This window comes from Talpa occidentalis, unplaced genomic scaffold (genome assembly GCF_014898055.3).
Source record: "Talpa occidentalis isolate TD23 unplaced genomic scaffold, MPIMG_talOcc4v2.1 talOcc4.9, whole genome shotgun sequence".
In the NCBI taxonomy this organism is placed as follows: Eukaryota; Metazoa; Chordata; class Mammalia; order Eulipotyphla; family Talpidae; genus Talpa; species Talpa occidentalis.
In genome coordinates, this window is record NW_023605305.1 from 72,891,174 (window position 1) to 72,903,784 (window position 12,611).

The following is a 12,611-nucleotide window of genomic DNA, read 5'->3' on the forward strand; positions in this document are numbered from 1 at the left end:
ATTGCTACCTTAGATGTTATGTTAATTATTTCTTTGCTTTTGTTTTTCCATAAAACTGTTTAGTTACCCTTAGTTTTCCCTTTTAATTGGATTTACGGTAATATATTTATCTGTGACTTGCATTTTTGCCTCAACCTTGTTTTAGGATTCTGATATTCAAATGCTGCATCCCCATTAAGTATGCACTCTACCTTTATATCTCAACTTGTCTTTCCCCATACTTGATGTCTTTATTGGTAGTTTTTGTTCTTTGGTTTCTTTAAGCATAAGAAACATTTTTTTTTGTGGATCTTTTTTCTATTTCTGTAGCCTCCCCCTACCATTCCTTCCTTTCTCCTCCCTTCCTCCTAATTCCTCTTTCCCTCTCCAGTAATGATCTTGCAGTCATCATGCTGTGTATGTGTTAAACTTGTGTTTGACATTGACTTCTCTGTGTTGTCTTGCCTTTTATTCAAAAATGGTGTGGGTGGTTCCTTTGGCACTTCTGTTGTTTTCCCCTCAGGTTTATTTTGAAGGTTATATCTAGATAGAGTAGAGGATAAGCAGGCTGCTCTGGTACACCTTTTGACTGTGGGCAGTTATGATTGGTGCATTTCAGCTCTGGTTTTTGTAATTGTATATTATGAAGTTTTGTATCCTTTTCCCATGGGGAGCATCCAGATATTTGATTGTACCCAGTTTTGGTTTGGTGTAAATTTGATTCCTGATAGAAAAATACATCCCTGTTATCTCTCTTATCCCTGTTCCTTAACATCCCTGTTTTTCCTAGGTAAAGGAGGGTTGAAAGGTTAGTTGGTTAAAGGTAGATTGGTTAAAGATCTGTAACAAGGGAACTGCTAATCTGTTGGAGGCTATGGTTATGGATGGATGTAACATTTTATACTGGGCCTTTGTGGATATCTTCATTGCAGTATGCTTTAGTTCTTACTTTCTTTTTTACTTTAGATTATAATAAATCCCCTATACCCTTCCCTGTAGTTTCTGTCCCAGCCCCTTCATTGATATCATATCCATACACACACACACACACGCACGCACACACACACACACACATGCGTGCGCGCGCACACACACATACACACCCCATTTCTGGAATTGGACTGGAAATAGTGCAGATTCCTGATGTTTTCCCTCTTCTAGATGACAGTTATTCAAAATTTATGGTATGCAGTTAGTCCATCCTTCGTTTAAATGTTCCAGGAAGGTCTTTTATTCATTGTATTAGGGTTTATAAATCTATTTTGCACTACTACTTTCACAGGATGGTTATATTTCTGTATTTTAAGCCATTTCATAAATATTACATCATGAAAATATGTTTTTCTAATAAATTTGGTAAATGATGTCCTTTGTTTCTTTACAGTAGATAACTATTCTAAGATTATGAATAGGACCTCCCTGATGGTGCAGGGGTTAAAGAGCACTATCAAGCACCAGCCACTGCAGCACAAGTTTGATCTGTGGTTGGCCAGGGAGCAACCCACATGGCACAGCCTCACTCGGTGCTCCCCTCTCCTGCCTCACTCTCTGCTCCCCTCAGCAGTGTGTTTCAGTAGATCTGCCTGTTCTGCTCCCCACTCTCTCTGGTGAATCCTCTCATCCCCTGTACCTCTGTCTTACACTCCAGTTCTTGTATGCATAAATAAATAAATCTTTAAAAAATGAAATTATGAATAACTTAAGTCTGAGATTTAGAACAGGGACAGATTTTATGTGGTCAGGATCAGTAGTGGCATCTGGCATTGGATTGAAGAGGTAAGAAATTGACTAGACAGGTGCTATGTACTGGCTGATTCTGGCCTAGCTATTTTTTAAAGGTCTTTTGTAATTCTTCTTGACAGTTCTTGGGTCTATTTTAGGAAGCCCTTTGTTCTCTTTAGATAATAACCTGTAGTGACATACATGTATTTAGAGAACAAGATCTGCTTGTTGATTTCAGAACACTGGGAAAATGCTAAATTGTACTTATTACCTACTTTTCTTTACTTAGTCTCCAATAAATGTTTTGTCTGACTTCCAGGAAAATGGGTGGGTTGCTCAGTGGGCAGATGTCCTCCTCATGCTGCTTCTTGCAAGTACTTGATTCTGTTTGTTACCATTTCTTTTATTCTATAGACTTTTTTTTTCTGCTTTCTAATTCTTTGGCGATTTGGGAAAGAGGTCTCTTTACTACTTTCAAGTAGTGAACTGTCTCTTAAATTTTAAGACAGCCCTTCTTGATTTGTAAAAAAAAAAAAAACAAAAACAAAAAACCAAGAAAGAGAGTAGATGGCTGTTTAGGCAGAAATCATCAGTCCTTGATGGAATGACCTCAGATATAGGGCCTGATTTTTAGAGTTCTTGTTTTAGTAACACTTTTATCAGTTCTCCTTAGTGTGATCAGATTTATGCTAATTAAGCTTACATGAGATTGGTTAATCAGAGTTCTGAACAATCACTGGGAAGTCAGTTGATTAGTAATAGGTCCAAAATACTAATCTCAGCTGGAAAAACCAATGAAGATTAGAAGGTTGTTTTGTAAGTAGAATCTGGTCAGAATAATGGCGTTTGGGTGATCTTAAGGGGTGTCATCAAGCTCTGGTAACCTTCCACAACATCTTGTATTTTCTTTTTTTTTTAATATTTTCTTTTATATAATTCTTACATCATTTTTCATTTTTGCACAATGTATACATTTTCATTTTGGTTATATTCCCCATACAATTGCACCCCCCCCTTATTATTTTCTAGGTCATTATTTGGTATATTAATGTCATCCAGAAAGGGTGACAGATTGCCAGATTGTACTCCAGACAGGATGGGAACTGTTCTTTATTATATACTATTTCTCACTGTTAGGTATTTTGTATCAGTCTAAAATCTTCATTCATTGTATATCTTTGTCTAAGAAGAAATTAACATCTAAGAGCTTATTAATTATATCTAGCAAAAACAGTAGATGTGCTCTTTCTTGTGCATGTTATTAGTGTCACCACTTCTAGTCTTATTTTAAACAACTTTTACTTACCTCCTGTGTTTTGATTAACTCTTCCAATACCATTTCTATCTTTGAAAAATAGTTCTACTTACCATAATCAGGGAGGCAGCATGATACAGACAGCATATTGAAAGTAGCTTTTTTCCATTTTTTAAATTATGGTAAAATATACATAACATAAAATTTATCACTTTGACCTTCTAAATGTACTGTATTAAGTGGTATTAAATGCATGCATAATGTTATGTAACCACAACCAAACATCCATCTCCATAAGTCTCCTCTTGTAAAACTGAGACATTGTACCCATTAAACAGTAATTCCATGTTCTTCTGCTCTTAGTCCCTGTCAGCCACCATTCTGCTTTGTCTCTGAATTGAACTACTCTGAGTACCTCTCATAAGTGGAATTTGTCTTTTCATATTTTTGCAGCAGGCTTATTTTACATAGAAAATTGCTTCAACTTTTAATCTCATACACTCAAAGCCTGGCCCAGGCTTGTAATACTGGGTGTCTGCAAGTCTCTGTGTGTGTGTGTTTTGTATGTTTACCTTTTTAGGCTTCAGATTTCTGTTGATAAAATGGTGTTAGTTCTAATTCAGCTGAAAGAACTAGAAAAAGACTAAATAAATCTACAGATGGAGGAGGAAAGTGAAGAGAAAAACTATCCTGGAAGCCAAGTGAAATAAGTGCTCTTAGGAGGAAGTGAATATCCCCATCAAATAGTGATCATAGGGCAAGTAAAAAGAAGTCTAAGAAATGACTATTGTATATGTGGTCACTGGTTTTCTTCGTGACAGTTTTTGGTGGGATGTTAAAAACACTGATCTGAGTGGGTTTAACTGGAAATGGAGGACAAGTAAGTCTCTTAAGGATTTTTTGTAGTTTTTGCTTGTAAAGAGGATAAAAGAAAAAAGCTGGAGGAGGAATTGAATGGAGCCCCCTTTTTTTTTAAACAGGAAATGCCATGTGTACATATTCTGAAGGTAAAGATACAGTGTGGAGGGATGATGTGATGTAGGAGAGAAAGGAGAGAATTGCTGAGAAATATCCTTGAATAGCCAAGATGATGGGGTGGGATTTTAGTACTCAGAGGGCAGTTTGTGCTAGTAAAAGAGAATATAGTTGAGCTTAGGATAGAGTTTATAGAAATTCCTCTTCTGGTAGAAATTCCTCTTCTGTAGTTTTCAGTAAGAAAATAGGTAAGTTGTGGTCATCAGATGAGAGGGAACATGAAAGAAGTAGGTGTTTGAAGTTTAAAGAGAGAAGTCACCTAGGAGAAGGGCCTAGAAGAATTCGTATAATTCCCGGGAGCACAGAGTCCATTTGAGGCAAGTGATTACTGACTGGGCTGGCTTTGAATTCACATGGTAGTAGGTTTATTTTTCCGCTGTGTTTAGCTTTGTTATTATTCAGTGTAGATGGAGAGTTGGTTAGAGCACATTATGGGTTACCCAAGTGAATAAGACGAAGTAGGCGCCACAGGAGGTAAGAGGAGCATGCCAGAGAGTGAGATTTCATTTTACCTAAATGTTTCAGAATTGTAACAGATAAGGATTTAAAAAGCCACAAACGATGTGAATAATACTTCTTTAATATTAACTAATATTTAGCCCTTCAAATTTGTCCAATTTTCAAAAATATCCCTTTACAGTTGATTTGTTCAGATCAGAACCAAACAAGGTCTGTGCATCACTGTTGTACTTTGTTCTGCCTTGTTAATAATCTCTGCAAATGTCTTCTCCCCCCCTTTCCTTGTCATTAATTTCTTGAAGAAATGGGTCTTTTGTCTCATAGAACTTTCCATATTCTGCATCTGGCTGGCTGTATACTTGTGCTATTTTAAAAATTATTTAAAACTTTAATTGTGGTAGTATATATATATATATATATATATATATATATATATATAGCACAAATTTGCTATCATAGTTTTAAGTGTACAGTTCAGTAGTGTTTAGTATATTCAGACTGCTGTATCTTATGTTATTTTGAGCATGTCCCTCTTTTTCCTTTATTTTTTATGAGCCTGGTACTAGACCTAGAGAAGCTTGAATCGGATCACTTTTTAATTTTGGGGAGGTGAGAGGGCAAAGGCATAGTGTTTTTTACCTGAAGTTTTTTTTTATTCACCAGTGATAGTCATTACCTAAAACCATTTTTTTTTTTACTAAGAGTTGTGAAAGTGATTTTCTAATTATGGTAGTCTTTCTGCATTTATTAGCTCGAATCATTTTTTTTAAAGGTTTATTTTTATTTATTTATGCATACAAGAACTGGGGTGTAGGCCAGAGGTACAAGGGGTGAGAGGATTCACCAGAGACAGAATGGGGAGCAGAACAGACAGATCTACTGAAATATACTGCTGAGGGGAGCAGCAGGCAAAACAGGAGAGGTCTGCAGGGTATCAAACTCATGCTGTAGTGGCTGGCCATAGCGCTGAGACTTTAACCCCTATGCCGCCAAGGAGGTCCTGTTAGCTAGAATTCTTTTAAGAATATTCCCGCATCTACTTTCTGCCAGAAATGCAGGATACTCGATTCTTTCCCTTTATTTTCCAATTTTCAGGTGACTGAAAAAGTCGTGAGTTCATGCAGTTTATAATGGCTTATTGTAGTCATTCTTTTGATGTTTAGATTGTTCTGTCTGTACCTGTAGGAACCTTGTCAGGCCTGCTCCTTGCCCTCCGCAGGCATAGTACCTTTTGTTAGTTTACAGGCTTGTTTATGTCTTTCTGATCCTAGACTTGAAATCCCCCATTTATCCAAGGAGTCTCCTAGTTCCTTTTAAGTGGGAATGGTGTTTAGAGATCATAATATGGATGTCTACTTTTAAAAAAGATGTTATTTTCACTTACATTATTCTTCAGAATACTGATTGGTTTCTTTTTTTAATTCAATAGGCATGCCCAAAGAAAAATACGAGCCCCCTGACCCTCGGAGGATGTACACAATTATGTCCTCTGAGGAAGCAGCAAATGGAAAGAAATCACATTGGGCAGAACTTGAAATAAGTGGTAAGATATGCAAGCATACATTTATGGGATGGAAATTAAGACATGGTAGAAAATTAAGTTTTCTAATGTATAAAAAGGGAGTGTACATCAAATGTACAACAGAAAAAAGCGTTGTGTTTTACCAATGCCAGATTATTTTGGAAACAGGAAGATTCAGTGGAAAGAACATGATTTGAGCCAAAGTTCAAAACCCATTCATTGCTTATTCTTCCAATATCAATGTCCTTTTACAAAATGTGTATAATATCAGAATGAAATGAAAATAGTACATGTGAAATGCTTAGTGCCCTCTTTCTTAAAAGGCTTGTTCTGATACTAATTCTCTGATAAAGTAGGATGGAGCTTTTGTATTATCAAATAACAGAATTCAGTAGGATGGGATGTTCCTATTCTAGCATAGGTTCTGTCCTCATTTTCTTCATTTACTTTTCAGTCTGAGTTTCTGAAGACTGCCTTATTCAGAAACACAAAGTCTTAAGGGTTTGAAACAGATCTCAAAGTTCCCTTCTACGTTCATTGCCTTCTAGGAATACTCAAAAGAAATACAGAGGCCCCCAGACCCACAGAGAATATGTTAGCAGCCTGAGTACTTGCATGCTCTAAATGGGTCCTGCCAATTGCCACAAAGACAAAGCAGACTTTCAATTTGAAAGAACATTAATAGGATTAATGTGCATAAAGAAAGAAGACAAGAGAAAGGATAATAGTTTTCCAATAAAATGTTCAAAGTTACTCATCTCCTTGTGGGTAAATGTTCAACTAAGATGGTCGACCCAAAGTGGAACTATTGAGTCCCTAAAACTTGTCACAAGACTAAGGCACCTTCTGGTGGGGAACCATAGGAAAGGGCAAATAGGGCCAGGCAAGTCTGGGATGAAAGGAGCAAAATCAAAATATAAACTAGGGTAACTGGTTGCCATTGTCAGCCCTGCGCACAGTCTCTCACCCACGTCTTTTCCAAGTGTCTCTACATGTCTTGGCTTCACGTGTCTTGTCTTTCAAGTCCCTGCAAGTCCAATGCTGAGAAGCAAGCGAGATGATTTCTTCATGTCTCTTTGCCCCAAATACCTCTTCCAGTTTTTCTTCCCCAAATCTTCTCCCTGCTCTCTCACCCTTCATTTGATGGGGCAGGGAACATGGTACCTCCCCTTTTTATGGAGATCCCTCTCTGTAACTGATATTGCCAGCATCCCTGCTAATGAGCAAGCAGCCTTTTTTTTCCCCAGTAATTCAAAGGTGGTGAAGGTACCACTTCTCAACACAACCAGCTAAAGGAGTTTTGTGTTAATGCTAACCTAATATGTCCCCCTATGCTTTCCTGATAAAACTTTTTCACCTAACTGCTCTTGAAAATTTTTTTTTTAAACGTACCAAGCATGTGATATGTATAAAACATTTTGCCAGATACTGTACTTTGCATATGAAAAATAAAATAGATTTAAAAACCATAATTTCTGTCATTTTGGAGCTTATGACATTTAGGAGTGGTAAGAAGGGAGTGTAAGTATAAATAACAGACAAAAATAACTGCCAGATATAGGTAGAAAAGTACATAGAGGAAGCAAAAAAGGAAGTGATAATTATCTTCCTCCTTTGTCAGCTCACATTATCTGGTTAACCTGTTTTGAGTCAATCTCTGCAGCCACAGTAGAGGTGGGTACCCACATGAATGTCTGCTGTTTTTCCTCTCTCAGTTTTTAAAATGCTGGCCTTAATTAAAGCAAGTGAAAGTTCATAAAGTAGTTACAGTGGAGAGTTGAAATCTCTCTTTTTTTTCCCCGCTCTCCTATCAGATTTGACTTTGTTTGGTGCGGGGGGGGGGGGGGATAGGGAAGGTGGGGGGGACAAGAGAGAGGTTCTTTTTCATTTACATTTACCTTTGAGGCACAGGGAATTACCATTTCCACTTTTCTTAGTTCCTGCAGGATTTTTTTTTTTTTAAAGATTTATTTATTCATGCATACAGGAACCGGGGTACAGGCCAGAGGGTGAGAGGATTCACCAGAGACAGAGCTGGGAACAGAACAGGCAGAATGACTGAAATACACTGCTGAGGGGAGCAGCGGGGTGAGACTGGAGAGGTCTGCTGCGCCATGTGGGATTCTCTCTGGCTGGCAAGGATTGAACCCATGCTGCAGAGGCTGTGGACAGCTTCACAGTGCTGCACTCACTCCACTGCACCACCGGGGAGGCCCCTGCAGGATTCTTTTTTAACTCTTTTTCTTTTTCTTTCTTTTTTTTCAGTCTGTACCAGCAGATTTTGAATTAGGAATCCTTTGCTTGTAAGAAATTTCTACTTTATACAGCTGCAGATAAGCTAGAAAGTACTCATTTAGGTCACTGAGATGATTTCTCTGAGCCTAAGGAGATTCTCCTCCACTCTCCTCCCTAAAGTTGGAACTCCTTGGTTGGAACTCCTTGGCAATTTTGAGTTACTGTTTTCCACTTTGACTTTAGGGAAGAAATCTGTATACAGGATTGGAAGGAAGAGGAAAGAGTCCTTTACAGTAATGTTCTTGACCCAGTTTTGTCTTATCTTTACCAAGTAACATGGGTAAAACAATTGGCTGAATAGGTCTGTGGATTGGATCTTATAATTAACAAAGCCACTATCAAGGTCACTTTTTTGTCTTAGTCCTTGATACCTAGCTAAGTGTAGAAATCATCTTGGCTGAATTAATTTCTAACTCAGTTTTTTTATTGCCTGCTTTAACATGAGTTCCTTATGGTTTTGTAATACCAAGTTACAGGGATTTGAAGTTAGTAAATCCTAGACCTACAGGTTTCTCTGTGCTTCCCTGGTTCCAAGGGAATGGTATTGGTGTTGCGTTCCTTGTGCCATGGGGGTTACCAGTAAGTCATTAATCATTAAATTTTTGGTGTTAAAGATTATTTATTCATGCGTGCAAGAACTGGGGTACAAGCCAGATGTGCAGGAGGGTGAGAGGATTCACCAGAGACAGAGTGGGGAGCAGAACAGGCAAACGGACTGAAATACACTGCTGAGGGGAGCAGCGGGCGAGACAGGAGAGGTTTGCCACACCATGTGGGTATCTTGCTGGCCAGCTGGTATCGAACCCATGGTGTAGAGGCTGCGGTCAGCTTCATAGGGCTGCATTCAACCACCAGCGCCACCAGGGGAGGCCCAATCATTAATTTTAAAAGGAACCTTTGTTTTAATTTTAAAATGAAGCGCAAAGTAAAACACATAGACAAATATATTCATGAATTATCAGGACTTAAGCCTTGTAACCATTGTCCAGGTGAAGGGTAGAACTTTTTTTCACTCACGTGAGAATCCTCTTTATATACCACAACCAATCATAGCCCAAAGTCACCTTACTTCTATAGTAATTTCTTTTTTGTCTCCTTATAGTTTTGACACCAATGTATGTATAACTAAGCATTATAGTTTAGTCCTCCCTCCTTTTATTGGTGTATCTTAATTTATAAGTTTCCCTTGATCTTTTTCATTTCTTTCCGGTTTATCTATTGAACCTCAGTGGTTTGACCTATCATTTTTCTGAAGTCTGTATATATTTTGCATTTAACCCCTTTAACTCGGTCATGCAATTTAACCCCTTTCTCATCCTCAACATTTCCTGCAAATGGACAACTGGAGATTTAAGCCTAGCAGTACTGAAGATGGTGCCATGTAGTGGTGTGTTTTTTCTTCAGTAGGCACCTAAAGTCTGAATGCCTTTTCTACTCAGTGCAAATTTTGTCTTTCTTTCTGATTAGGTGAGCTACAGCTATAAAGAGATGCTTTCTCTCATTTACTATTTGATGTGCAATGTACAGTTTATATAGGAAAGGCAGAAAAAGATGCTTGTTTCTTTTATTTGCTAGATTTTGAGATAAACTATTGTCGTTTGAGGGTCACCAGGGTGACCAATTACATTTTTTAAAGTATTTTTTTTAAAGAATTATTTATTTATGAATACAAGAACTAGGATACAGGCCAGAGGTGTGGGGGGTGAGAGGATTCACGAGACACAGAACGGGGAACAGAACAGGCAGATTGACTGAAGGGAGCAGCGGGTGAATCAGGAGAGGTCTATGTGGGTTGCTCCCTGGCCAGCCGGGATCGAACTCATGCTGCAGTGGCTGCAGATAGTTTCATAGGTTGTGTCTTAACCCCTTGCGCCACCAGGGAGACCCTAAATTATCATTGTTAACTGATAATATATTTTAACATTTGGGTTACAAACATGCTTACTGATTTTTTTTTTGAAAGATTTATACAAGAATTGGGGTGTACGCCAGAGATGCAGGGGGTAAGAAGATTCATCAGAGATAGAGTGGGGAGCAGAACTGGTGTATCTACTGAAATACACTGCTGAAGGGAGCAGCAGGTGAGACAGGCGAGGTCTGCTGCGCCATGTGGGTTAGCTCCCTGGCCAGGCATCGAACTCATGCTGTGGTGGCTGGTGATAGCTTGATAGTGCTGAGACTTTAACCCCTGCATCACCAGGGAAGCCCTTCATGATTTTTAATTATTCTCATTTGGGGGCATTAGTTGTCCTGTTGTGGTTAATAGGATAACCTCTTAAAATGATTTCTGAGTTCAAACATAGAGCTTCCATATGATCCAGCAATTCCACTCCTAGGTATTTACCCAAATGACAGAGAAACAGTAATTCCAAAGGGCACCTGTACCCCTTTGTTTATAGCAGCACTATTTACAATAGCTAAGCTATGAAGCAACCCAAATGCCCAAAAGTAGATGACTGGATCAAGAAGATGTGGTACATATACACAATGGAATATTACTCAGCAATCAAAAAAGATAAACACATACAGTTTGCAGCAACATGGATGGAGCTAGAAGGGATCATGCTCAGCGAAATAAGTCAGAAAGAAAAAGAAAAATACCAGATGGTCTCATTCATAGCAGGAATTCAGAAAACCTAAATAAAAGACCAGGAAAAAGACTAATCAATACAAAGTAAAAATCAAAATTAACAAGCAACTATAAACCAGAGACACACTGGGGGGGTGAGGGGGGCGGCGGGGAAAGGAAGGACTAGAGTTAAATAAGGGGGGAGGTGCAGTTGTATGGGGAATATAACCAAAATGAAAATGCATACATTGTACAAAGATGAAAAAGATGTAAGAATTATATAAAATAAAATATTTAAATAAAAAAATAAATAAAAATGAGTGAATTCAAGTGAAAATTAAAAGAAAAAAATGATTTCTGAGTTCTTTGACACTCCCTAGATCTCTTAGTTTATTTGCTGATTGAGGAAAGAGTAAAAAACCAAAAGGAGGCATCACAGGACCAGAACCTGAATCACAGAAGGAAGTTCAGGTTCTGGTCTTGTGATGCCTCCTTTTGGTTTTCTGTTCTTCCCGCCATCATTTGCTATCTGGTATGACAAGATTTTCCTGACTCATCATGTATATTTCCTGCCTCAAACCTGGGATAAGCTATTTTTTTTCCAAGAAAAGAAATTTCATTTTTTACATTGGAGATGTTATTTCAGCGCTGTAATGCCGGTGCTCTGGGATGCTACTGGGTTGGCCATTGTTCCTGGGTCTTTTAACTGGACAGGGCTAGGAAATATGTACAATGTATGTGTCTATGTTCCTGTATATTTATGAAGAAAATAAGTGGTCTGTTTATGTAAGATATATATTTACATGCTAGAAATATCTGTAAGATATAAATTATATGTGTATATTTAAAGTGTATTATGAAAATAAGCTAATACTTTTTATTTAAATTCATGGTAACAAGGATTTCTGTTGCTCCCAATTGGAATCTTGGTGATTTAACAGGGTCTTCTGTGGTGGTTCTTTATGTCCTATTTTATCATTCCAGCTGTGTAAGAGTATTTAAAGTTGTGCTTACAACCTCAGCCTGTTAGCCCTAGCTAAACAGCCTCATTTGCTTCATCTGCTTGCGTCTTGCTGCTTGTCATTCTACGCATTCTTCCAGATGTAACTCTGGACATGTCCTATTTATTCTTCTCTGTGCTTCCCTTCTCTCCAGGTTCTTTTTCCCCAGTGGGATGGGTGGCCAACAGCAAAAAAAAAATTGTTGTTGCAGGAAGCTGAAATCCAAATGTATATACATTTTTCTGCCTAAACACTACCAAACAACTCTCATGTTCTCTTGTTCTTCCTTTGTATGGAGGTGGCATTGTGGATGTGTGCTTTTGGGATACATCTGTAGCCCAGACTAACTACTTGTTACAGATCCTTGATGTGGCAGTGTGGGTCAGGGGAGGAATGTACTAACTAGAGCAATTCTGTGGTTACCATCTGAATCTCCTACAATTTAACTCAATTCTGACACTGTCTGATATATTGTCAGATCCCACAGGTTAAGAGCTCAGTCCCACAAGACTACTTCCAGTGCCAATCACAAGTCCAGGTTGTTGTCTGTACTTCTGACAGATGGACTGTAAACCAGAGAGTCCCACAACCCTTCTCTCCTTGGGGTATGATTAATGTGAGAGCAATTCACAGAACTCAGGAAAATAGTACATATTAGGAGTAGAAATGCTGGGTCAAATGGAAAATGCTTAAACCTTTTAAGTAAGAGTATAGTAAGACTGTACTTAAATTTTTCTGATTCATTTTACATCCTAACATGTATATATGTGTTCC

The 12,611-nt window shown here is 38.1% G+C and overlaps 1 protein-coding gene across 8 annotated transcripts in view; it reads left to right on the top strand.

Moving 5' to 3' along the window:
• CNOT6 (CCR4-NOT transcription complex subunit 6) overlaps positions 1-12,611 on the top strand; it is a 61,122-nt gene that overhangs the window by 21,747 nt on the left and 26,764 nt on the right. For all 8 annotated transcript variants that reach the window (XM_054691877.1, XM_037500997.2, XM_054691880.1 and 5 more), the window contains one exon: positions 5,880-5,993. In XM_054691877.1, the coding sequence (XP_054547852.1) occupies positions 5,882-5,993 (112 nt within the window). In that variant the 5' untranslated portion in view covers positions 5,880-5,881. The remainder of the gene's footprint in view (positions 1-5,879; positions 5,994-12,611) is intronic.